This window comes from Neltuma alba, unplaced genomic scaffold (genome assembly GCF_004799145.2).
Source record: "Neltuma alba isolate B1F8T4 unplaced genomic scaffold, ASM479914v2 tig00011022_pilon, whole genome shotgun sequence".
Classification (NCBI taxonomy): domain Eukaryota; kingdom Viridiplantae; phylum Streptophyta; class Magnoliopsida; order Fabales; family Fabaceae; genus Neltuma; species Neltuma alba.
The window spans coordinates 329,502-357,182 of NW_021635775.1; the positions used below are offsets into that span (position 1 = coordinate 329,502).

At 35.0% G+C, this 27,681-nt stretch overlaps 1 protein-coding gene and 1 long non-coding RNA gene across 2 annotated transcripts; one reads left to right on the top strand and one right to left on the bottom strand.

Moving 5' to 3' along the window:
• Nucleotides 1-48: 48 nt before the first annotated feature.
• On the bottom strand, nt 49-6,699 carry LOC114760796 (nuclear pore complex protein NUP98A). Its single transcript, XM_028950085.1, has 13 exons — nt 6,522-6,699; nt 5,973-6,034; nt 5,105-5,407; nt 3,848-4,402; nt 3,471-3,695; nt 2,794-3,362; nt 2,494-2,581; nt 2,350-2,395; nt 1,929-2,067; nt 1,677-1,793; nt 1,409-1,583; nt 1,136-1,201; nt 49-1,008 (listed from the first exon to the last, which is right to left on the bottom strand). Exons 2-13 carry the CDS (start codon nt 5,989-5,991, stop codon nt 344-346), a joined length of 2,967 nt encoding a protein of 988 aa, XP_028805918.1. The 5' UTR covers nt 5,992-6,034; nt 6,522-6,699; the 3' UTR covers nt 49-343.
• On the top strand, nt 6,660-27,681 carry LOC114760797 (uncharacterized). The gene is made up of 3 exons (XR_003742088.1): nt 6,660-6,742; nt 11,955-11,959; nt 27,669-27,681. It is a non-coding gene; the product is annotated as an uncharacterized LOC114760797 (long non-coding RNA).

A 27,681-nucleotide genomic window follows, 5' to 3' on the forward strand; every position in this document is an offset into this window, starting at 1 on the left:
ACAAAAAAAAAAAAAAAAAAAAGGTGAGCTCGAATAAGTTCAAAGATCTGGTCACAAAAAAAGAGTTCAAAGATTCTATTACGACAATGTACACAAGTCAGAATTCAATCCAAAACCTAGAATTTATTGTTTTTTTTTTTTGGGGGGGGGGGGAGTACAGATCCATCCTTCCATAGCAGGTAGCATGACGCAAAAACAGAGACATGTTCGCCCAAACTGAAACAGTATGAACCAGCAAAATGTACAAGTAAATAAAAAGCAAAATTCAGCGTTGGCAACATGCAAGGTAATGCTGCCCCATCGTAGACTACACGTATCATAGATCTACAGTGCCTCCCATTTGTCAGCATTCGTCCCAACTGTCCCCTTCGTCTGTCAGCTTGTAGCTACTGAAGTGGTTAACCCTGATCTTCCACTCTCCTTTGGTAGCATCATATGATAGAAACTCTGCGCCCTGGTCCTCGGCCTTCTTCTTCAGCATTTCCTTGTACTTTTCGACCTTTGGCCCTCCAGTATATTCACGTCCGGTTTTTTTGTCCAAGCATTTTATGTTGAGTAGTGTTACCTCAGCTGGCTTATTGAGCCCTTGACCAACAGGAGGTTTCTTAGTCTCGTCCCTGTAGACAACCACTTCACGATAGTTGAATTCCACAAGAGAATCAAGATCAAGCCGTCGCACATCTGTCTCCCCAAAGAACTTGATACAGCCATATCCATGCCTTCCAACCACAAAGTCCTTGACACGACTGCAGAACCCAGGCTCAGCTCTTTCCTTGGCCGCTAATTCCTGGATTCGAGGCAGCGTGTAGTAATCTGACTGACGAAGCTTTGGCATCAGAGCCTCAATGTCAGCTCCGTGTTCATACACAATAGCTGCCTCACCGGCTCTGTGACCGCTGAGTGTCATATATGTATTCCCTTTCGGAAGAGAGTGATCTTCTTTAGTCCCGTTGGATGTCTGCTCTGATCTAGAAGGCTCAACTTGCTCTTCAACAAAACCATTTTCAGCTGGAATCAGGAATTAGTCAACCCAGCCAAAACCAAGATGTCAATAAAACTCAAATGTGTCATTGAAAATCAATAAACAAGAAAGTTCCATTATGATATATGCCTAAAAAACATTAGAAATACATACTTGCTTTTTCCTGTGTGTTGTTCCCATCAGTAGTAGGTGCAGTACCTGCTTCTTTAGTGTTAATACCTGCACATAACATTTCAAATGACAAGCCATAAACTATTAAGCAAGAATCTTATTTTCAATCTCTCAAGGAAAAGAAAATTGAAAGAAATATCATATGGGAACATATACCACGCTGAATAATGGAGGAGAAAAATGCCCATCGTGTTTAGCACTACTCCCTATATAGCTCAAGTATGACAAATTACTGCAATCAATCCAAAATATTACCATTCTCATTCACTGCAGTGGATCTATCCCTAAACGAAGTTTTCTCAGGATAAGCTTTAGTAGCCCACTGTTCTGCGTGATGTATGATCAGCGCCCTTGGATTTTCCCTGGGAATGTAGAGAGCATCAGCCTTTGGTGTTGTCGGAGTATCCTCATCATCACCAAAGAATGGAACCTGCATGACAGTGCGTGCACAGACCATAAACAGCTCAACTAGCAGCCATAATGAAAGAACCAAGATAATCATAAATTAAACTACTAAACTCACCTTTGGTCCATCATTTTTAGGATGATATTTCCTGACAGGAAACTTGATCCGTCTTTGTGAGAGGTGCCGAGATGTTAGTAAGGATGCTACTTTAACAGGAGGAGGTTTGTCTGTGACCTGAGAGAAAAAAATAAAGTCAGATCTGAGTAAAGCAGCACGGAAATTTTGATCATAGTTTATAAATAGATTGAAGTAAGTTAAAAATCTCATAAAATATAAACTAAATTCTAAATGCAAGAGAGATTGTTTTACAGGCATGCTTGAAATTCCATATTGAATAGATGGAGTAGTTCCAGCTCGACCAATCGACATATGAGGCAAAGCAGGAAGTGTTCCAAATGGATTTGAAATGGGTGCTGCTTGTACAACTGCAGGGCTCTGGGCAGAAGACCTAATAAACAAAAAGCACAATATTAAACTTCAAATGGATAAAATGACCGGAAGATCCAGTCTTTTCTCCTAACAGAAATTATCACATGAAAGATCAGTATAGAACTGCCATCAAAGTCAATGCATTGCTACTAATTGGACGCCAGTAGAAATTTTCAATTCAATGCCAAAGATGTTGAACTTTATGACATCCACCCCCTCAGCAGCAGGCAAAATAAGCAAGATGTGTGAAACACAACTTAAATCTGGTGCATATCTTTGACAGACAGTATTTGTAACTTACGAGGGTCCAAAGTTACTCTGACCAAATAAGCTTGGGGTTCCACCGGCTGCACAAGGAAGCAGAATAAAATGAAGCATCACTTCTAGCAATTCAATCATTGCAATCCCAAAAAGTATATGAAAATAGCAAATAGATCAAACTGACCAGGTTGCGTCTGACCAAAATTACTGAATGCAAAAGTACCACTGGTTTGAGCTGCTTGTCCAGTTTGGAAAGGTGTTGATATTGAAGGCTGCAAATATGGTTAGAATAAATCAATTACAAAGACAAAATAAACAAGTACTAAAATTAAATTTATCCTTCAAATGAACAAAATCAAAATTAAAAAATACTTAGGCTGGGATTCGTAGACAAGAGGAAGAATCAAACTTGACTTGTACACTATTTAAGAATCCAAAGATAAGGTGAGACTAAGAAACATTTATTTAATTAACAACTACTTACTGGTGTTTGACCAAAACCCGGCAGATTGCTGGAAGTGATTGGAGCACTGCTTGGGAAAATGTTTCCGCCAAGCCCAGAAGATGATGAATTGAACAAACTCGATTGACTAAAAGCAGATGTGTTCTGTCCAAACAGGGAGGTACTCTGTCCAAAACCAGAACCCGTTTGTGCAATTGTAGGTGCAGCAGAACTGAATAGATTTGATGACTGGGTGTTGCCAAAATTTATGCTTGAACCAAATGGCGAGGATGTGCCCAGAGCAGAAGAACTAAACAGAGGTGATGGAGAGTTATTTCCAAATGTGGATGTTGATGATCCAAATATAGAAGGTGCTGCTGCTGACGTCGACGTACCAAAGGCTGATGAACTGAAGGCAGGAGTAGATGTAGCCCCAAAGCCAGTACTAAATGGTGAACTCTTTGCTGCAAATGGATTAGAAGGGGTTGAGGTAGAGAAAGGATTAGCAGCCGATTGACCAAAAGCTGGAGAAGGAGCAAACGTGTTTGCCTGGGGGGTGCTTGAATTAAAGCCGGCCAAGCCAGTGGATTGAGCAGAACTGACAGCCCCACCTAAATTTGTATTGAATATAATAGAATAATGAAGTTCATTAGTGCGATGAAAACCAGCAAAACCAAACAATTATAAACTAGTAATTAACAACTACCAATAGCAATCACCTTTATCTCCAGTTTGGTAGTCCTCCCATCTTAGCTCTTCATGGCTTTTATCTTTGTAAACAGGCATGGCTGATATGGATTCCAATTTAGCAGTTTGTCCAGAGGTACCGCCATCTGCTTCAGCTGTTGGTGCATAATTAACGACTCTACTCCCACTCCGTTGACCCCCAAAACCAGACTGCGCAATACCAGTACTTCCAAAAGCTGAAGAAGTACTCTGAGATCCTGAATAAGAAAATACGCAAAGGACATAAAAAGGCATGAAAATTTCAACACATAGGATTAAAAATGATATGGGAAAAAAGCCCTTCTAACTTAAAAATATATATCATAAGTGTCAGTATTCAATTATTCACAATTCCAGATTTGAAACTCACCAAATGGAGAACTCTGTCCTCCAAAAGGTGAAGAAGTGCTTCCAAATGGACTGCTACCAAATGCTGGAGTAGACTGACCAAAAGTTTGAGTGGGTCCAAAACTAAAGGAAGGAGTACTAGAAGCACCAAAACCAGGAGTACTAGACGCCCCAAATGCAGGAGTGCTTGAAGTTCCAAATGATGTAGTTGAAGAACCAAATGGGGTACTTGGTGCTCCAAATCCCCCACCAGCTCCAAATCCAGAGGAGCTAACACCAAATGCACTCCCTGTGCTGCCAAAAGTTGGACTTGAGGTTGAACCAAATGCAGGGGTACTTGTAGAGCCAAATGTGGGGGTACTCGTAGAGCCAAATGCAGGGGTGCTTGCAGAGCCAAATGCGGGGGTGCTTGTAGGGCCAAATGTTGGCTGGGATGATGCACCGAAAGGTGTTGAAGAACCAAATATGCTGCTCCCAAATGCTGGTTGTGAAGGTTGTCCAGCACTTCCGAAAGGACTCGTTTGAGTGGTAGACCCAAAGCTTCCAAAAGCAGGTTTTTGGCCAAAGACAGATGACCCTAAAGAGCAAGAGAATTTCATCAGCATTAATTGTAAGATGATAAGATTATACTGACAAGTCTGAATTTCCTAACTAAACCTGATAAAACAACATAAAAGTCGGGTGGTACAAACTAAAGATCAGCAGAGTCTAGAACCTTCAGTCAAAATCAAAACATCAAAAGAGACGGGAAAACATGACAATGGTAATGATGCTTGTCCTTATAAGAAGTGAAGTTGAGAAAGCCATAACCAAAAGGAATGGTAATAAATTTAGTGTAATCCTTAGATTTGTAATCCAATTCCCTAAAGAGGACAAGAAACAGCAGGAACATATGAAAATCATTACAACCATCTTTTATTAACTCATGATTCCAATGAGATCAAATACCAACATCAAGAAAACTTATGCCAGAGGGAGCCAATCTGGAAAAGATGCGACATTATTTTTTCTTATTGATGTCAGAAGCTATAATCAAACTCTTAGAGGCCCATAACACAGTCATGCATTTACAAGCATATTTACTTGAATGTGTGCACTCTGTCTTTATCTTATTTTAAAAGAGATGGAACGCCATTAACCAAAAAAAGTGTTACACACCATTAGATATAACTGCAGCAAACTGGTTCTTCAAGGATGCAAATAAATCAATCCGATTAACACTAGAGATAGACTTCTAATAACAAAACGTATAACGAATAAATCACATACACTTGCTTACCAGCAAATGATGATGATGAATTCCCAAAAGCTGAAGTTGAAGATGACCCAAAAGCAGGCACTGAACTGCCAAAGGCTGGTGAAGACGAAGCACCAAAGGTGTTCGTTGAAGAGAAGGGAGATGAAGATGGAGATGCACCAAATACACCAGTTGAAGTACCTCCAAACAAGGAACTACTTGTTTGTGAGCCAAATGGTGTTGTGCTACCAAATGGCTTTGGGGCAAAAGGGTTGCTACTTGATGCATTGGTTTGCCCAAAAACTGACTGGGAGCCAAATGGACTCGAAGATGATTGCCCAAAAGCTGTTAAATGATGTCACCACATTAGTGGGTTGCAGAAGCAAACAGCAAGCAAAGAAGCAAGATGCTCCATGTGGAATTGCAAAACAGAAACATAAATAATAAATAACAAAACTAACATATCCAAAAAATAACCACTTCAAGCAATAATATTCCATGTATCCCATAAGAGATAGCAATAATCTGATTAATTATGAGACCAAACAGAACTGGCTCAATTTTGGTACTCAAAAGCATTAACATATGGAGGGAGGGGGGAAGGACCCATGTCACCCCGGGCATAAGGTCAGAAGAAACCAGTGAAAAACTAAACACTTCAAGGAATAAAAGCACATGTCGGAAAAATCAAGTTGAACATAAACGCAATAACAAAGATGAATTTCAGTGCTGAGGGCGGCAATTGTATAACCAGCACAAAAATAGTGTATCGCCTAATGTTAACGTAGACAAATAATGAAAACACAGAATTGAGTGACTTCTCAGAATAAATTTTCAGACGATAATTTTATGTTTAGCCCTTATAAATGCCCTATAGCAATTTCTTAGCTTGAGTTGTATAGGCACTTACGGTTTGTTGAACCAAACATGCTTGTAACTTTCCAAACGCAGCAGAAGCTTTATGTTCCCAAACTGAAAACACAGCAAACATACTTCAATGACATTAACATTTCAATTAATTATAAACGAGATTTCCACGATAGAAATAACACGACAAACTGCAGCATGTACGACAATGATCGCACCACTTGAGATAAAAGAAAGATAATGATATCCTAATGGCATCACGAGGAATTTCGCCAGCACAGGCAAAATAGAAACTTCAATTAGTAACCGTACAGGGGCAAAACGCATTAGAAAATATAATTAATACCTACATTTTGCAAGAATAGAATAATGCAAATCGTCTTATTACAAGCAATGTGCCTTTGAGGGTTAGGCAACTTATCCTCAGTGACGATAGTTGCAACTTGCAAGTGGTAACATCAAGAAATAACTTCAGCCAAGCAAAGAGAGAAACAACAATAAATTTTCAATCAGAAGATCCAAATATCGTGTGGTGGAGATACGCCCCAACGCTTACATGAAAAAATGTAAACAAATCAAGAGAAAGACTTACGGCGTATGAACAAGATAGATCGTCGCGTCGAATAAGGTCAATTAGGGCAAGGAATTGTAGCGAAGGAAATAGAGCTCGAAAGGGATTTTCCCTTGAACACTTCCGAGGAGAGGCACACAGAAGAGCGGAAGGCCGAAGGGTCCGCAACTGACCCTATCATTCATAAATTAGGCCAGCCAGTCCGGGGAGTGACATCAAGGCGGCCGGAGAGGGTTCCTTTTGTAAGAGGAAAGGCCGCGTAGCGTTAAAATTCCGTCCTTTTCTTTTTTTATTTACTTTTTTTTTTTTTTTGCCATCATGTTGACAGGAAAAATATTTTTTTTTTTTTGAGCTGAAACAGGAAAAATTCTTGACCTTGCAAATTTCCAAATCATCACTTTTTTTGGTTTTTTGATATCAGAATTTTCAAATAATAACTTAAATTAGTAAAATTCCAAAAAGTCATAATGACTGAATTAAAATTTTAAAATTTTGATCAATTATCATGTTGCTCTTTATTTTATTTTTTTTAAAAAATCTTCTAGTCACCTGACAGCCAACACTGAAGGTGAGGTGGCCTCTGGGGGGTGTTTGGGAAACCCAAAACCATAGTTTCAGAAGCACTTTTCCGCAAAATGAGGTAATCTCCTCCACATATTTACTTCGTAATCCGTAAAAGCACTTCTGAAACCATGGTTTGGTTTCTATCCAAACACCCCTCACCAAGCTGAACCTTCGACAGCTGGCCAATGACCTCCGGCGACCAACAATTATTTATTGGAATTTTTTTTTCAACTTCAACTTCATTAATACTATTAACCACTCTTTTTTTTTAGCTTTTTAAACTGGAATTTTTTCAACTGTCATAACATGATTAATAACTCTTGTATTGATATTCACAATTTCAGTAGCTATATTAACTACATGTTTTTCAAGTTCTTGAGCTGAGATTTTTTAACATTCATAACGTTATTAACAATTCTTATAATGATATTTACAACTATATTAACAGCATTAACTACTTTATATCAGGGAATAGTAATCATGTCAAACTCTTATGTACTTAACATGCATTTATTTTATTAAATTAAAATCTGTATTAAACTAATAATATTGATTTAAAAACCTATCATCTAAAGTGGTTTGTGACATTAATAGAATTGTAAATGTTGTTATAAGAGTTGTTAGCAACATTATGAATGTTAAAAAAGTCTGAGTTTAAAAACCTAAAAAATATGTGGTTAATATAGTTACTGAAGTTGCAAATATCGTTACAAGAATTGTTAATCGCAATATGAAATTTAAAAAAATTCCAGTTTAAAAAACTGAAAAAACATGTGGTTGATAATTGTGAATATCATTACAAGAAGTGTTAATCACATTATCAAAGTTAAAAAAAAAAATCCCCATAAATAGTTGCCAGTATTCAAAGCTCTGATGATCGGCAGCTACCTGACCTTTGGGGCTAGCTGCCAGTGCTCAATGGGATGACTTGAGGTTTTTAAAAAAAAAATCAAAAGGAAAAATTATAAATTGATCAACATTTTAAAATTTCAATTTATTCATTATAACTAATTTAAGATTTTGCAAGTTTAAGCGTTCATTTGGGCATTTATAAATTCAACTCCGATTTCATTGGAATTTTCCCGCCTTAAAATTTGGTCTCGATGTACCAAGACATCATTAAAGAAATTGGGGAATCATGCGTTCATTTGCATAGGGACGAAATCTTCTTGGCATATATACTTGATTTTTTAGGGGAAAAAAGGATATTAATAATTTAATAATATAAACTATTTTTTGCAATAAATAATAAATAATAATTAATAATTTTTATATTAGTAATAAATCATCTACAATACGACATAAAAATTATTTGAAACAAAATATTTATTACAAGCCAAGAAAAAATAGTTACACCTTATTATTATTTTCTTTAAATTATCTAAGTTTATCTCACGTTAATAATTAAGGATGTCATATTAAATAAATAATTTAAGAAAAATAATTGTGTTTATTTTAATAAAATTTAAAGAAATGTGAATATAAATTATATTTACTAATTTTATCATATATTATAGTTTAATATAATTTTGACCCTCTGAAATTTGGACCTATTTTAATTTTGGTTTCTCAAATTTTAAATTCGTAAATCCCTAAAATTTAGTCCATCTAAAATATTGGTCCTGGAAAGTACAAAGATGTTAAAGTTAGTTGAATTGTCATAAATGGCATTAAAGTAGTAATGTAGACTCATCAAATAACATCAAATTAGATATTGTGTAGATAAATGAGGGAAAAAAACAAGTCTTCAAAACAGTGATAATGTAGACTTACCAAATGGCATCGAATTAGATCTTGTGTGGACAAATGGGGAAAAGAACAAGTCTTCAAACTATTATTATTTGTTTGAGAAGTTATTCACTACATTACATTTTAAGAACTCATTCCCCTCCATATAATCCTTCTTTACATTGTGTTTTGAAGGCATTTTTTTTCTAATTATATGTCATCCAGTTAGTCAATATCATCATTTTAATACTGTTTATAATGTTTGAGTAGATTTTAACATCATTACACTTCTAAGGACTAATTTTTTAAAACAGACTAGATTTTAAGGACTAAAATCATATATTTGAAATTTGATGGGCCAAAATGAAAATATGTCCAAATTTTATGGATTAAAAATTATATTTACCCTGAATTATATAAAATCTCTACTAAAAACTGCACAGTTAACTCTTATAAATCTTTAGAGAACTATGATGGCAGAAAATGAAGAATTTTCTTTTCACGGACGAGGGAAATTTATTTAAAAAATCTACCATTATAGAAAAACAAACTACGGTTTTGGAAAAGTTACCCATAAAAGATAAGAGTTCAATTACTCATGTATAGCTAAAAGAAATAAAAGAAAAAACACATTTGAAAATCTTAATCACAATAAAAAAAAATGGAAACTTAACCTTTTAAAAACACTATCATGATTAAGAGAAAAGTTACTATAATTTTTAATTCCTCTAGTTTACTTTCATATTGGTTGTGATTCCTTAAGTTTTAAATAATAGGTTTTGATTCTTCAAATTTCTTTTCATCTAAAATATTAGTCTATTTAACTTAACAAAATTTGGACCAAGAATTTAAACTTCTTTAGAAAGGCTAGCCATAATAAGGAAAAGTTAAAAAGTGCAACAAATGAACTATCATAGTTTTATCTAATAAAAGGATCAATTATATAAAAAGGAGAATTATACAACTAAAGTCAACATTAAAGGGATTGAGGAAAGGGGAATGAGTAAAACGTCAGTTGTATAAAAAAGGTAACTAGGAAAAAACTAAAGAAGTATGTTAATGTTCTTTTCCAAGATGCCATTAGAATCAGAATGATCAAGTAGACCATTGAGCAAGTTCTTCTTATAAGAATTGATGTGATTTAAAGATGTCGAGAAAGTAGAAGTTACTTGAATAATCTAGCGCAATATTAGTCTCAAACACGAAATGGGAAATGCAAAATAGAAAAGGATAAGGGAATGTAGTTCCACCAGCCTAAAGGATTGAGTTTCATCTTGACCAACAAAAATTATGGCAACATAAGAGATATGTCTTCGAAATCTAACCTTGCTCATGAGGATTGTCCAATCCTATGTAGAGTTTAGAATGTTGTGAATATCACAGTTAGGCAAAGCAGAAGTAGGAGCTAGATTGGAAATATTAGAATTACATGATAAGCTCTGCCCATTACAAACTTTTGTAAGGCAGTGCAAGGAGCCTCGAGAATCTTAAATGACTTGTTTCGGATAGCTGGTGAGACTTCTATGAAGTGCCATATTTCTCTTAGCCCAAATAAGGTTTACTAGCATAATGATTCCCTTAAGCTAACCATGTTGCCATTAGAAAAAAGTTGGTGCAATGTTCTAGAAAGCCATACAGGGAAATCTTGGGCGGAAATATCTTAGAACGAAGGGATAATACACCAAACCAGAGAGCCTGTACATATGAAAAAGAGTAGAAGAGATGGTCTAACATTTCAGAGGCCTAGTAACCAAAGACGCAATTTGTATAAACATTTAAATGGTGTTTTCTCAAAATCTCTCCAACAAGAACATCAAAATGTACTAATTTCCAAATGAAAAGGAGTTGTTTATGAGGTAACTGAATTTTCCATATGAAATCCCAAAGTTTCAATGCAGCAACCCTTCTAGTTGCAGCATTCTGTGAAGACAGAGCATAGTCCTATTTAATACTACCTCCGGTCCTTAATATAAGACCTTGTTTGACTTTTATTTTGGTCCTAAATATAAGACCCCAATTCACTTTGTCTCTCATATTTATACATTTTTTCCAAAGTAGTCCTTCTAATAATAAGAGTTCTAGTCAATACACTTGATTAGCAAGAGTATTTTAGGAAAGACAACACCTATTTAAGACAAATAACTAACTCAACTTACTTTCTTAATCTCCTCAAATTAGTCAACTGGCTCTTATAATTAGGACCGAAGGTAGTACTACACCTGCCAGTGGTATCCTGATAGTGACCTAAAAGATTTAGGAATTTGAATTAATTCCAAAGAGTAAGGCACGCAGTGAGGGGTGGGATTTTATTATTGTTGTTGTTGTCATTATTATTACTAGTGCTACTATTATAATAAAAAGATTTAAGAAGCTGAAGAAGTTTTCATGAATTAAAATAATAATGAAGAATGATAAAAAAAATAAAAATAATAATAGTAAATAAAATAAAAAATCTGGTTGTATACATAAATCTAATGCAAAAAATAATAAAAAATCTATTAGATATTTTGAGATTTGCTGGATACCTAACCTTATCTTAATAATAATATTTATAGCGTTGATATTGAAAATAAATCATAAACCATGATGATGATAATGTGATAAAAATCAGACAAGAATTATATTTGAAGTTTAGAAATTCAAAACAAAAAAAATTATGTAAGAAACATAAACCTAGGTTCCACCCTTTACACTCATCCAGCAAGCTTCACTAGCAATCTCTGCCGCCAGGTACCTTCTCTCCTCTCTATTATTACTTTTCATGTCTTCTTTAGTCCGCTCTCTCCTCAACTCTTCATCTTTTTTTGTTTCATAAAATTTATTTTCTCGTCCCCTGTGTCTTTTATTCTCTTTAGATACAATCTTTTCTTGACAGAAGTTGAGGCACAAATGCCACCTTCATTAACCGCATCAAATACTAATATACATATAGATTAATGCCTTTTAATTTCTTGTTGTACAAGTACCAATTTATATACTACCCTCGATCCTAATTATAAAACCCAATTGACTAATTTGAGGAGATTAAGGAAAGAAGTTAAGTAAGTTATTTGTAATAAATAGGTATTGTTTTTCCTAAAATATCTTTACTAATCAACTATATTGTCTAGGACTACAATTATTAGAAGGACTATCTTGGAAAAAAATACATAAATGTGAGAGACAAAGTAGATTAGGGTCTTATATTTATGACCAAAATAAAAGTCAAACATGGTCTTATATTAATGACCGAAGGTAGTATTTGTGTCTGTCTGCGGGGTGTGTGTGCGTGTACCTGTTTCGCGTGGAGACATGTGAAACCTTCTTTCATTCCAACCATTTGAATCACACACTATTACCTTTATGTGCCCTTGACTTTAATGCGTGGGTGTGTATGTATAAGCCTTAACAATTCAGTTATAGAGTAATATCTGAAATTTCTGAAAAAAAAATCTACAAATGACTTTTTTTATTCTAATAGTCTAATAGTGTTTAACATTTTTTTTCCTTGTTATACAACTACATTTCAGCACTTGCGTCAACATCAATAGTTGATAATTCATCTTAATAAAGCTCTGTTATTCAATATATGCATGTGTATAGTAGGTATCGTTTCATAGATTAAAACTTCAAGAGCCAGAAATCCTTGTAATTTAGATTTGCATGTAGGCCACTGTGTATTAAAGTAATTAAATTACAAGAGGATAATAATTCAGAATAACAATATGATAAAAATATATAAGAATATAACATATTTTGGATATTTAGGAAAACTTTAAGACTTTGGGATAGTTTAAGGATATGCTTTGAGTAGTATGGTCTAAATATTAATTTCTTTTTATATGTGTATGATTTTGTAGACTCTCACTAAGAGCCTTATTGTTTGGGATTTTGTTGCTGAACTACTTGTGATCTTGAGGAGCCAAGGTAACCCGGGGTTTTTTTATGTGTGCACAAGCCTTATTTGTTGCAGTATACATACATTTATGACAATATATATACATATAACTTTATTTGCTTAAATAGTGCAAATAAATTGATAAGACTAAAAAGGTAAAGGGATGGGATTATATTATGTGTTATTTGAGCTCTCTTTTGAGTATGATTATGTTATGATTATTATCACAAAATATAGGGTAATTTAATTTCTTTTAAGCATGCTTGAATGTTTTGAATTTTTTGCATACTCATGACATGCATTGATGGTTGGATTGGGGGGTTTATGATATTGATATATGTAATACACCGTGACCGCATGGTTTGTCTTCACTTAGCACAAAATGGTTGGCCTTTTTAGAGCCCTGTTCCTTAATTCTTACCTGGCCAAGTTTGTAGGGGAGGAATGTGAGACAGTGACATCTCCTGGTTTTGTTTTTTAAGGAGGGAAACTATAGCTAGGCTTGGGTTCTGTATATTTGGCAAGATATATTCTAAGTATGGGAGTAGCTTTAGTCAGTTCAATATATGGGCTAGACCATGGATAAGCCTATGGTTCTAATCAGTAGAATAAGGTTGGATATATGGAGCAATAAGAGAGGAAGCATCCATTGCATATAAACATGCAATATATTATTAAATTAGCTATATCATCTAGTAGTGATTATTTAAATTGTTGCAATACTTGTTTACATAACTGATGTGGATGCTTGGTTATGCTTGTATTTGCGTGGTTGAACTCTGGGCTACTGAGATGCTAGTGCTCACCCCAGTAACAATTTTCTAGGTGACAGGTCTCATTGGGAGTAAGGGAAGGTACCAAAAGAGTGAGTTAGTGGCTCTTACATTTCTCAAGTACATATTGAGTTAATTTGATTATTTACTATTTTTCATGACCCTAGGACATTAATTCATTTTTTTAATTCCTTGATTGATGGAGTTTAGCTCTTTATTTCAAATTCTCTCCGCTACTTATGTTAATTTAGACTTTGAGATTGTAGACCTGGATATTTATGTTTGAATTATATTATGAGTTTTATTGCTCATGTTATTCGATATTGTGATTACGAGGCTGAGTCCTTAAGTGCTACCTTGATTATTGTGAGACCCTAAGCTTTACACTGGTTTTATATGGTGTTGAGAAGCTTATAGGATAGGTATTACATTCATCCTTGCCATTGCAGAGTGAAATATGTGTTTTTAGTATGTTATGAGCTACTTCTAGAGAGTAGATTGATTTAACTAGAGATACATTCCAAGGTGAGAGCCAGCAAACAGGATCAGGAGTAGAAAGGTCAAAAACCTTTTGGATCCTAAGACTTACAGCCCTAGATGGGTGAACCATAGGGATAACACCTCTACAATTTACAAAACTCATTCTTTAAATACCTTTATGAAATTAACCAAAAGATAGATACACTAAACAAACATGTTGCTACGGTTATAAAAAAATTTCGATATAAATTGGGTCTATCCAAACCTGACACTGATGAACAATGAGACTTAGGGCACAAATAGAACTCAAGAGTATATTACCCACGACACAAAAACCTATTACAAAATCCCAACACGACCAGTAGGTCATCACACAATAACTTTTGGAATAAATTCATAACATAATAAAAATACTTAATAATGTGATCCACATGCAACAAAAGTAATGTGCAATAACTCTTATGACTTCTAGCTAACTGACAACATTGTCCTAGTAGCAGTATAATTCAATTGAATAATTCAAGTTCTCAGACAATAACCTTATCAAAGTAATGAGGCATATAGAGGAAATGGTTGTCTATTCCTCGTGCACCTGACCTTCGCAACCATCTGTACTAGAAACTTTTGCCTAAAAATATTAAATAATCATGGAGTGTACATAAAATCCTAATACCTAATAATCAATTTATAACACATGTAGTAAAGGATTATAAACTAGTGAAGCAGTGCGTGATATATTAAACATACATACACGCGCATTTGGCAAATATTTCCACATAGAAAACGAGCTAAGTCCCACCATCCTCGTGGCCTCGTTATGACTCCATGATAGGACCTAAACCACTTAGGAGATGTGGTCGAACGAAAGGCCACAAATTCACTATAGGTTAACAAGTCCTCTCTCTTACTCACTTGGCTCAAGGAGTGCCATACCCAAAAGTGATACAAATTCCCCAGGAATCCAGGAAATACGAAATAAAAACACTTGACAACAATAAAAATTTAATAAGCTAAAACCCTTGAAGAACTCATCTCTAAATCCTTAGGTAAGAAAGGCAGCACAAAAGGTTATTAAATTCTTGCAACCTACGAATATTTACGAAAATTACAATAAGGTTCCAAAGAAGAAAAATAATTACTAAAAAACCTTAATAACAACTTAAGCAGCCTATAATGACAGGTTTCAGAGTATAAAATGATAACTTTTAGGACTTGTTTTGTAATTATTTTCTTTCTTTGGGACCTCATTGTAATTCTCCCAAAGTATTTTATCAAGAGTGCAAACTCACAAAAAGACTTTTGCTAAAAGAAAACTTCTTATGTAGAACCAATATTTTGATGATAATAAAATTAGTGAACAATTTGTTTTGCAAGAAACTTAATTAAAACTATTAATGAAATGCTTTAAGAAAAGTTACTCCCTCGGGTCCTATATATAAAAGCTTCACTTTTGGAGAGAGATCTAATCCAAAATATAAACTTTATTTTTGAATTTCACTGAGCATTTATTACTTTTTTTTTTTATTTTGCCCTTAGCTGACTATACTTAGTATTATCTCTCTCTCATTAATACTCCCTCCGTTCCTTATTATAAGAGACATTTGATGCTTATGGCATGTTCCTATATATAAGAGACACTTAAAAGTTGTCTCTATTTTTTTGTGTTGATTTCCTGTTTTACCCATATTTATTGTCTCCAACTCACACTCTCTCTCCTTCCCACTTCTCTTTCTTTTAATAATTTAATTGTTCTCTCTCTTGCTCTCTCTCCTTATTAATGAGGGCATTTTTGGAAAAAAGATTATACTTTTTACACATTGATTGTTCTTAACTAATTTTAACTGTTTTTTTGAACAACGTAATTCGGTTATTCGTCTCTTATAATAAGGAACGGAGGGAGTATTACACTATATATTCTCTTTCTTCATTCTTTTCATTTATTGCCTCTTTCATTTACTCTTTTAATAAATAAGGACAAATTTAGGGAAAAATATATTTCTCACCTATTTATTATTTTTAACTAATTTTAACTATCAATTCGTTAAACACGATTCGATTATTTAAAACTTACATATAGGACCGGAGGGAGTATTATCTTTAACCGTTTTTCAAAAGTCATTTAATTAGTTCATAAATTTTTTAAACGTTTTCCCTAGTACTGAGTATTCAACTTACATGAATTCAAAATATGAACCAAAACAAAAAGACCTCATTATTTATTTGATTATATCATTAACCTTTTTAATGACCCAACTCGAATGTATAAAAAATATATTCAAAGTCGTTTTGGATTATGTGCCTATTTGAGTTCGATACAAAGCTTTCCTTTTTATTTTCGAGTATTAGACTTGAATGTATTCAAGATAAAGATCAAGTCTAAATAACTCCGATTCTACTCAACTCAGTCTAAGCTTTTCACGTAGTGTGTTCTTTGGTTAACTCCAACGTAACAAAGATATGTTCCAAGTCTCTCTGATTCCTATTCTATCTGAGTTTTATATTGAAAAATTATTTTATCAGATTTGAAAAAGTTCTAAAAATGTTTTAAGAAGAGTTTCTCATCAAAATTATTTTAAAAATATTTTAATACTCTTTTGAGGATATTAAAGAAAGATCAAAAGCCTCAACAGAAAGATTAAAAAATTGTAAAACATCAAACAACATCAAATTGAGAAGACTACTTCAAACACAATTTTCAACAAGAAGTTACATTTAATGCTCCCACCTATCTCGGACACAAGCTTCAACAGAAAGACTCTGTCTAACAAACAAATTTAGAGAATGACTACAAATAGACAATGCATTGAATGAAATAAGGAGTCAAAAGAAAAGAGAAGAAAAACAAGTGAACAAGAGATTACAGGCTACATTCACTGCAAACATTCTCTAAAAAGAAATTATTGCGGTCCAATGATTAGCATTTACTCTGTTGGGAGAGTAAAACACTCCAATGTTATAAATCTTCAATTGTTACTTAGAATCATGGGATTCTAAGAAGGATATATTCTTACATGTAGTAAGGGGAAGTGATTGCCTTGATTGTTGTTGCCTCTGAGACAGGGGAAGTTATTATACTATGACACCAAAAACCTATTGAATCTTGAGAATATAGTGAAACTCTCTGATGAACATAGGGACTAAACATAGGTCGAGTCAAACTGAACTAATATAAATCTTTATATATAATTTTCTCTGATTCTTCCTTCAAATGATAGGTGATATCATCTTCACTCTACTCTGGTTGTTTTATTGAAGTTTGATTTTCTTATTATTTGAAAATTTTTATAACACCTAATTTACCTCTTCTTGGGTATTCAATCATACTAACTCTTATTCATAACTTCATAGCTTACTAATAATTGAATAAAACTTGAACTTTAAATAGATAAAATTTCTAATATCCTAGTAAGACTCTAATGATTAAAAAATATTCTAAATATTTCAAAGAAGTAGCCTAAATTTTAAGTCAAGAATATTGTGACATAATAATAGGATATCAAATCACATCCTTGAGATCCCTATTCGCAACTCATATATAAAATAATATATCCTAATCTAAAATGAGATAAATTACTAAAAGATTTAAAGGCTCATTTGGATATTGATTCACTAAATACAAAATGGCTCTTTTAAATACTAAAATTATGTAGAAAATAAAAATAAAATGACTTAATCGGAAGTCCACTTGCATAAGATTTTTTATTTGTCTTTCTCTACGTGCACCACTTGGAAGTTAAATGTCACATTGGATATCTCTTGTCATACCTGTTGATCTTTTATTTTTGAGTGAAAAGGAATACCATTACGGTTAAAGGAACAAATTTACCCACTATAATATTGAAAAAGAACATCAGACACCGTGATAAAATATGAAGAGCAAAAGTACTTATGATGATTTAAAAAGGGCTCTAAAATACTATTGCTGTTAAAGTGAATAACGTTGAAATATTTTTTTGACTAAAAATGGTGACGTGGACGCAAATATGACAGAATAATATCTGAGTTGGACAAAAAAAATAAAACAACTATGAAAATTCTTCCTCCCCCGATCGTCGCCTTTCCTAATTCCCACCACCAGAGCACTACCGTCATCATCAACTTCTTCTATTTTGTCATCCTCCTCCCACCAGAAACATTAATCAAACCAAGAAAACCCCAAAAAAAATCATACACAATCTAGATGTTAAACATCCTTACCGTGAGAGTAAATCATCAACATCAAGCACAATATAATCCAATTCAGAAACAATCATTCTTAATAATATCAAACACGCATAGCCAATCTTTCAAAGACCCACAACTATCATGAGAATGAAAAAAAATCAAAAACCCATGTGAGATGTGAAATTGAAGACAGTTCGATGCCATAGGAGAGGAAGAAGAACGACAAGATTTGTTAAATGGTTTGCAGAAATCGAAGACCCATATCTAAGAAATCGTGGGCTTCAGGCTATTCGATCAAAGAGGATGCAGTGGAAGGTGACGGTACTGGCGGTGAGCTGGGAAACAAAAGATGTAAGAGAGAGAAGAAGAAAGAGGAAACCAGTAATAGTCTTCATGGATGAGTTGGGAAATATCATCCTAGGTGAGCTAACTGAGGGGTTTGTCAAGATTACAACGGAAGATGATGGTGCCGGCGTTCATGGCTTCCAGATTCCAGTGAGCATGTGTATGTCCAATTTTGGGGAAAAAAGAGAGGTAAGGAGAGAGAGAAATGAAAAGAAAAGGGCAGGGTGTGTGATAACATGTAAGAGGACAAGAAGTGAGCAGAGGGAAAGAGGGTGTGGGGTCCACAACACTGATGCCTCTAAGCTGCCACATATTGCTTTGATAGAGATAGGATAAGAGTGAGAAACTGAGTTGACCAAGATGAAAGATTACATGGCAAAATGTTTGACACATACAAACATTGTGGGACCCACTGAGGAAAAAAGTGACAAACATTAAGGGTTCTTAACGGGAAGGATATTTTTGCTCCGTTTTAAAAAGTTGATAGGTATTTTTTTCTCCCAATATTTTATTATGTTGCCTGGTGCTCCTTTTCAATATTTCAATAGGTAAATTTACCCCTTCACCCTATCATTACTCAAAAGTTATGTACAAAGTCAAAAAGCCAGGGAAAAAAAAAACACTAAAAGAGTCCGCCTGTGTATAGTCTCCTAAGGGTTTCATTGACTAGAGTAGAGTGGTGAGCAAGAGCAATAGCCTCGTTGATCTAATTGTCACTTCTTGCTCACTCATTGGCAAAAAGAAAACTATTCCTAGCTATCCAAAGTTTCTAGCGTACAATACCAAAGAAAATATTCCAAGTAGGCCTATTATCATCTCATCTGAGATTTCTGTTAACCACTTCCAGTAAGGTTGATCCTGGAAATGGGTCCACTTAGCTTCTGGTATTATTAGGTGCCAACATGAAGAAGCTAAATGACATTTTTGCAAGATATGGTCGATGTCTTCCATACCCATAATGCATATTCTACAATGATCATCATTAATCATATGCCTTTTGACCCTCTCTCTATTGGTGAGTAGTTTCCCATTCAGAGTAAGCCATAAAAAGGTTCTGATTCTCTGGGGCCCTTGCCATTTCCATGCATAATCCCAAACCTTGTCAGTATCATTCCAATTGGTTTCTTTGAAGAGGTAGTAGGCTAATTTGACAGTAAAGTCCTCCTTACAATTGAGGTACCGATAGCATTTAGCTTCACCATTTGTAGCCAAAGATGGATTGGCTTGAGTAATTTGACTAATCACTGCTTTTAGTAGTTTATCAGCAAATTCATGATACTTCCAATTGTTCAAATTGTCAACATAATCAGCAATGGGTTTCTGCAACTCTTCCTCAGACAGGGGTGTGTAGGATAGCAAGCTGAGTGGACCTAAGTCCCCTACCCAGTGATTAGACTAGAACTTAGCGAGTCTGCTATTGCCTACTTGTTAGGATTAAGGTTTTGATGATAACAAAGTAAGTAATATGTGTTTCAGTATGTTGATCGATCATCTGATCGATCAAGGACTTATCGATAAGCTGATAGATAATATCTCTGTACAATCAAGTAACTTAGCAGAAACTTTGATCGATAACTTGTTAGATAATGTGTTGATCGATCACTTGATCGATCATTGTTAACTTAGTTATGTATAAAAGTCTAGAGTAAATTATCGATCACTTGATCGATAATCAAGATGATCGAACATCAGTCAAATAAAGGGATACAAATCTGATAGGATTTATCGATCACATGATCGATAAACAGATTATCGATGAGAAGACAGATAAATGGTAATACGCTCTACTCATTCTATGTTTTGCTTTAGCCACCATTTATAGATTACTTTATCGATCAGTGATTTATCGATAATGTGATTGAACATTGCTTCATAACCCTCTCTACATACAGGTACTTATCCAAGTAGCTTATCGATCACCTGATCAATCAGCAAATTATCGATCACATGATCGATCATCGGTACATCATTCTTAAATCATGGTTCTTTGATCACCGGATTGATAATCAAATTATCGATAATATGATCGATCGCTGCACTTCATGTTTGCCTTGTTTTTCACATAACGTGATCGATAAATCAGTTCTTTGACTTTGCAGGATTAAATCTCTGTGTTCTACTTTATCGATCACTTGATCAATCATTCATTAATCGATTACCTATTCGATTAACCTACATAGTTTGTGTTTTTCACTGAATATATTTTCACTCATCATTTATCAATAAAGTTATCCATCTTCTTTTTATCGATAAAGTGTTCGATCATTATTGCTTTAAAATCTGTTCTATAATACTTTGTTTATCGATAACCTGATCAATCAACAAGTGTTCGATCATGGAATGTTTTTCTGTTTAAACTTCAATCAGTTACGATGATTCTCAAATTCAATTATCTACTTCATTCAAGCTTTTCTCAGCCTTCATGCTTATACTAATTATCTTTTTAAAGTGATTCAAAATCAAGAGCGATCTTGATCTTCTTTTTCTCTGCATACCAGTATGATGTCACTGTTTCCTTTTATCTATCAGTTGATCGATAAATCATTAATCCATCACTTGATCGATAAACTTAGTTATCTATTTCAAAAGCTCTTACTTTGAATAATCGATAACCTGATCGATCAACCAGTAATCGATCAGTACTTCGATCAAGCATGTCTAGTTATTGCTTAGCACATTTAACAACTGAATGATTCTACTTGTAAACTATGAATGTTCATTTTATCATTTGTTCAGTTCTGCTTTAAATCTTACTCTGCAAAGAAAAACTTATTGAGTTAAAGTATTATTGTAGATTATGAAGAAAAGCCCAACGACTCTCCAATAGTTATCTAAGTAGCCTGTAACCTATCTTGTCAGAAGCATTAATGGCAAAAACCGTTGCAACTGGGAAAACACGCAATCGGACTCTCAACGGCTAGAAGCTCTTCCGTCTAATGGTTACTAAACTACCTCAACTATAAAAGGAGTAAGAAGCATTAAATGAACAGATTGAATCCACAGCTACCCCTTGTTGATCATTTACTGTTACATTCAATACTCTGTTCTTCCATACACCGAGCTTCAGTGATTATCATTTATTCACTCTGTAAGAGAGTTTGTATCTTTTATCATTAATCACGTCTTGTGTGAAACTCAAGAGTGTGGACTCTTGAGTGGGATTGTAACCTTAGAGGTAGTAAGGGGGAGTGATTGAGAGTATCAATTACTATACTGCAGCACTAAGAGCCCGATCAATCTTGGAACATAGTGAAATACTCAAAGGTGTTCTGAAGACTGGACGTAGGTCAAGTGGTTGAGACCAAACCATTATAAATTTTGTGTCCACTTTCTATGGTGAAATCTCTCCTACTCACACTCTCTGTTTCCGTTAGCTTATTGTTTCAAATTTGTAAATTTTTATAACTCACCCAATTCACCCCCTCTTGGGTGAAACTGCCACTAACATTTGGTATCAGAGCAGGTCTCTTTTGTAAAGACTTAACAATCCAAAGAAAGATCCCATGGCAGGATTCAGAGACAGCGTGCTACCCGAAGGGTATTCAATATCCAAACAGTATGGCTTCAACAGAGAAAACTATACCTTCTGGAAGATAAGGATGAAGATCTTCATCAAGGCAACCGAGTATAGATTATGGGACGTGATCAAGCATGGTAACTACGTTCCTATGAAAACCGTAGATGGACAACAAATACGTAAGAGTCCCAGCGAGTTCGATGAAGAAGACAGAAAATTAGTGACCTTAAACAACAAAGCCATCAACATACTTACCTGTGCACTGAGCCAAAGAGAATACTTCTGAGTTTCCAATCTAGAAACTGCGAAAGAAATGTGGGAAGCACTGGAGATAGCTCACGAAGGAACTACTAGTGTAAAATAGAACAGAATCGACACTCTCACCACAGAATTCGAGCTATTCAGAATGAAGGATGGAGAAAGCGTCCGAGACATGAAAGTTAGATTCTCACATCTCATAAATCACCTCACGGCACTCGGAAAGAAGTATAGTCAGGAGGACCAAGTAAGGAAAATCTTAAGTGGTCTCACAAAAGAATGGGAGCTGAAAGTAACAGCCATTGAGGAAACGAAGGGAGAATCAATTGGCTCGGTTGCAGCGCTATTCAGAAGCCTTGCAAAATATGAGAGCAAGCAAAGATATAAAAAGGAGATGAATGAGAAAAATCGTAAAAGCATTGCTCTTAGAACTCAAGAAAGCGAAGATGACAACGAAGAAGACCGGAAGATGACGAAATGGGTCTTATCATTAGAAGATTCAAAAAATTCTACAAGAACAAGGCCAGAAGGAAGCTTTGGTCAAAACGCAGAATCTCCACATCTCAGAATGAGCCAAAAGAACCAATCATCTGTTTCAAATGCAAAAAGTCAGGACACATCAAAGCAGAGTGTCCCCAGCTGTCCAAGACAAAGGACAAAGAAAAGAAGAAAGGTTCAAAAAGAAGAAAGCCTTTGTCATGTCAATCCGGGGAGACAGTTCTTCAGAAGAAGAAGAAGAAAGTGATGATGAAGAAACCGCCAACATCTGTCTTGTGGCTCAGGAAGATGAAGATTCAGAGACAGATGAGGTAATTACTTATGAACCCTCCTATGATGAATTACAATCTGAATACAATGCATTACATTCAGAATTAGTAAGAATTGTAAAGGAGTTGGTAAGCTCCAAGAAAAGAATAAAATTTCTAGAGGAACAGCAAATGAAACAGAAAGACAACACAGCCCCACCTCCAGTATGTACGGAATGTGAACAGAACAAAAAGAAGGCCGAGGATCTTACAAAAACCTTGGAAAAATTCACTAAGGGTAGTGAAATGCTCAAAGTGATTTTGGGAGCTCAACAATGTTCGATGGATAAAACTGGAATAGGATATGATCCTGTTCAAGATAAGACGAAGGGAAAGAAGAAGAGTAATGGCCGATCGTATCTTACCTTCTTTAGAAATACTAATCATTCCTCTAATCCTTTTGCATTATGTTTTTATTGCAACCGTAAAGGTCATACAACCTCTTCTTGTTATCACAAGAAGAAAGGAACTTACGGGACATTAAAATGGGTGCCCAAAGATACTTATGTGCCTAGAACAACTCATACTAACCAAAAAGGACCCAAGAAGGTATGGGTACCTAAAACATGATTGTGTTGTTGCAAGTATGCCTCAAAACATCCAGAACAAACAAATGGTACATCAACAGTGGATGCTCCAGACATATGACGGGTGATACTGAGAAGTTCACATCACTCAAACCAAAAGACGGAGGCAAAGTAAGTTTCGGTGGCAATCAATCTGGAAGAATTACTGGAATTAGAGAGATAGGAAGTAACAAAGGAATGAAGGTTGAAGACGTATACTAAGTAGAAGGTCTGTGTCACAATCTACTCAGTGTCAGTCAGAGTATCGACAAAAACAACTGGGTGATCTCCAATTCAGAAGAATGCTTAGTCATAAGCAAAGATGACTTGCCATTGAAGAAAGAAGAGTTGAATATAAAGTTGAAAGCTCCAAGGGACGTAACTGTTATACACTCCAAATTGACTCAAAATCTTCTGAAAACTGTTTTAGTAGCAAAAAGGAGGAAAGTTGGGTTTGGCATAAATGTCTTACACATGTTAACATGAATCAACTTTCAAAATTAATAAAAAGGGATCTAGTTATTGGTTTACCAAAAATTCAGTACCAATATGATATTATTTGTGATGCTTGTCAGAAGGGTAAACAAACAAAGTCTTCGTTTAAATCAAAGAAGACACTCTCAACTGAAAGGCCACTCCAAATGCTTCATATGGATTTGGTTGGTCCATCAAGAGTTAAAAGTTTCAGTGGAAATCTATACACTCTTGTGATAGTTGATGACTATTCAGATTCACTTGGACTTTGTTTCTTTCCTCTAAAGATGAAACGTTTAATGCATTCATTGTTTTTGCCAAGAAGGTCCAAAATGAGAAAGGTATTTCTATTATGTCAATCAGGTCTGATCACGGAGAAGAATTTGAAAACAACGAATTCACAGACGACTGTGACGAGCACGAAATTGATCACAACTTTTTAGCACCAAAAACTCCTCAACAAAACGGTGTTGTTGAACGAAAAAACAGAGTGCTCACAGAAATGGCAAGGGCAATGCTGAACGAGAAAGACATTTCACAAGTGTTCTGGGCAGAAGCAATGAGCACGACTTGCTACATCTCCAATAGAGCTTACATCAGAACACTGCTCAGGAAAACACCATATGAGCTATACAAAGAAAGAAAGCCTAACATGGCTCATCGAAAGATCTTCGGGAGTAAGTGCTACATTCACAACAACAACAAAGAGAATCTTGGTAAATTTGATCCTAAAGCTAATGAAGGTTTATTTTTTGGTTACTCTAATCACAGTAAAGCTTATAGGGTTTTCAACAAACGCACTTTCACAATTGAAGAATCAATACATGTTGTGTTTGCTGAAACTGAGCTGATTTCGAAACCTCTAGATGATAATGCAGAGATCGTTCAAAATTTTCAAAAACTAGATTTAAATAAATTTTCAAACAAATTACCTTCAGAAGAATGTTTAGAAAACAAAAATGATTTAAATGAACCTTCTTTACAAGAAAATTTAGAGCAGTCTAAGGCTTAGAGACATAACCGAGACCATCCTCTGGAACAAGTCATTGGTAAAGTCAATGAAGGGGTCAAAACCCAGAGACAAGTGTTCAATGAAGTGTGCTTCTTTGTATTCATCTCGCATATTGAACCTACCAATGTTGATGAGGCCCTATCTGATGTATTCTGGATAGTTACAATGCAGAAAGAGTTTAACTAATTTGAGAGAAATCAAGTTTGGGAATTGGTACCCAGACCTAATGATCATCCGGTCATAGGCACCAAATGGGAATTCAAAAATAAACTCGATGAATCTGCGCAGATCATAAAAAACAAAGCCAGATTAGTAGCTAAAGGCTATAATCAGGAAGAAGGCATTGATTATGAGGAAACTTATGCTCCAGTGGCTAGATTGGAGGCCATACGAGTACTCTTAGCCTTTGCTTGCATAAAAGATTTCAAATTATATCAAATGGATGTTAAAAGTGCATTTTTGAACGGCTATATTTTATAAGAAGTTTTTATCAAACAACTTCCTGGTTTTGAAGACTCCAACTTTCCTAATCACGTTTATAAACTGAAAAAGGCTTTATATGGTTTAAAACAAGCTCCTAGAGCTTGGTATGAACGATTTAGCAATTTCTTGATAGAAAAAGGCTTTAATAGAGGCAAAGTGGATGCTACTCTTTTCATTAAAAGAAGTAGGAAAGATCTTTTGATTGTTCAAATTTATGTAGATGATATTATTTTCAGAGCTACTAATGAAGATCTTTGTCAAGAGTTTGCTAAGCTAATGCAGGGGGAGTTCGAAATGTCGATGATGGGAGAACTGAATTTCTTTCTGGGACTGCAAATCAAGCAGAAGAAAAATGGTATATTTATATCCCAGACGAAGTATCTGAAGGAGTTACTAAAGAAATATGGATTAGAAAATACCAAAAGTGTAAAAACTCCTATGAGCTCAACCATCTCGCAAGATACAAACGAAAAGGGCAAGGACGTGAATTTGACCAGATATAGAGGAATGATTGGTTCATTACTCTATCTCACTGCTAGCAGGCCAGATATTCAATTCAGTGTGGGAATTGCGCAAGATATCAATCAGCCCCCAAAGAATCACATGAATAAACCGTCAAGAGAATTCTCAGATACCTTGTCAGAACTCAGAATTTGGGAATCTAGTATCCAAAGAAGGGAGTAAAATATCTAATGGGATACTCAGATACAGATCATGGAGGATATAAGACGGACAGAAAGAGCACCAGTGGATAATGCCAATTCTTCAGATGGTGCCTTTGTCGTAGTCAAGGAAAAAGCAAAATACTGTGGCAATTTCCTCCACAGAATTAGAATATGTTGCCACTGCCAGCTGTTGTGCTCATATTCTATGGTTAAGACAACAATTATAGGATCTAAGAATCAACTTGAGAGAAATTCCAATCCTGTGTGATAACACGAGTACGATAAGCCTGTCCAAGAATCCAATTCATCATGCCTGAACTAAGCATATTGACGTTTGACATCATTTCATTCGGGATCATGTTCAAAAGAAAGATGTAAAAGTAGAATTCATCCCCACCGATTATCAAATAGTAGATATTTTCACGAAGCCTCTAGATCAACAAAAATTCAACTACTTTAGAAGAAAATTGGGAATGGTAAATCCTAATGAGTTGTAAGAAATATCATATTATCTCTAAAATTTGAATCTTTAGATTTAATATTTTGATGATTAAAAGACTGACTTAAGCATCAGAGTGGATAGAAATTTATTTTGCAGGAAGCTATGTTTTGTCGAAGAAAAACAGAGGTAAACAGAGTATGGAATAATCGATCAAGACATTGATAATCATGATGCCATAAAGGGAAAATTTATCGATCAACTGATCGATAAATGTAGCATGTGAGGAGAAAGAAGAAAGTCAAAACGAGGATTATCGATAAGCTGATCGATAAGTTGATTATCGATCAACACAATCGATCAGGGGTGACAAGGATTTGAGACACTTCATTCAATTTTGGTAAGCATTAATTGATAAGCTAATCGATAACCTGTTAATCGATCAAATGATCGATAAAATAGGCTAGGTACGTGTTTCCTCTATCAACATTTATCGATAACATGTTTGATAATTGCTTGTTCGATAACTTGATCGATAATTGTCTTCAGTGTTCTTCTGTGTTCTTCATATTTATCGAACACTTGATCAATCATCCATTGATTGATAACATGATCGATAATTCTGAAGTTTATAACGTTCAATCTTTGAAAACCCCCCGTCAGTTATCGAACCCTAGCTCGAACAAAAACCGATACCCTGTTTTCATGCAACAGTCTGAAATCACTATTCCATTAAATTTCTGGCCCCGTTCCACTCGAATCAGTCTCTGACACTCACTCGACCTCCACCGCACTCAAGAAACACTTGCTGAACCGATTAAATCGTCAGAATCTTTTGGTACCACAAAATGACGAGAGTAAAGCAGCCAAACGTTGAGAGGGAAGAAAGCATTAAGAAACAAACTCAACCCAGCGACACTACTCCCTCGGGTACTAAGAAGAGGTATAGATTGAAAGTGAGGGAAGAATCATCGAAGAAGAGAGGAGTCCTTAAGATAAGAGAGAGTCAAGCCGAAGAGCAACCCACTCC

Excerpts from the sequence above, each read along its gene's own strand:
- LOC114760796 (XM_028950085.1), bottom strand. Across the intron at positions 3,696-3,847 it reads AGGACAGAGTTCTCCATTTG|GATCTCAGAGTACTTCTTCA; the intron begins GTGAGTTTCAAA and ends TTTCTTATTCAG. Across the intron at positions 1,584-1,676 it reads CTAAAAATGATGGACCAAAG|GTTCCATTCTTTGGTGATGA; the intron begins GTGAGTTTAGTA and ends ACTGTCATGCAG.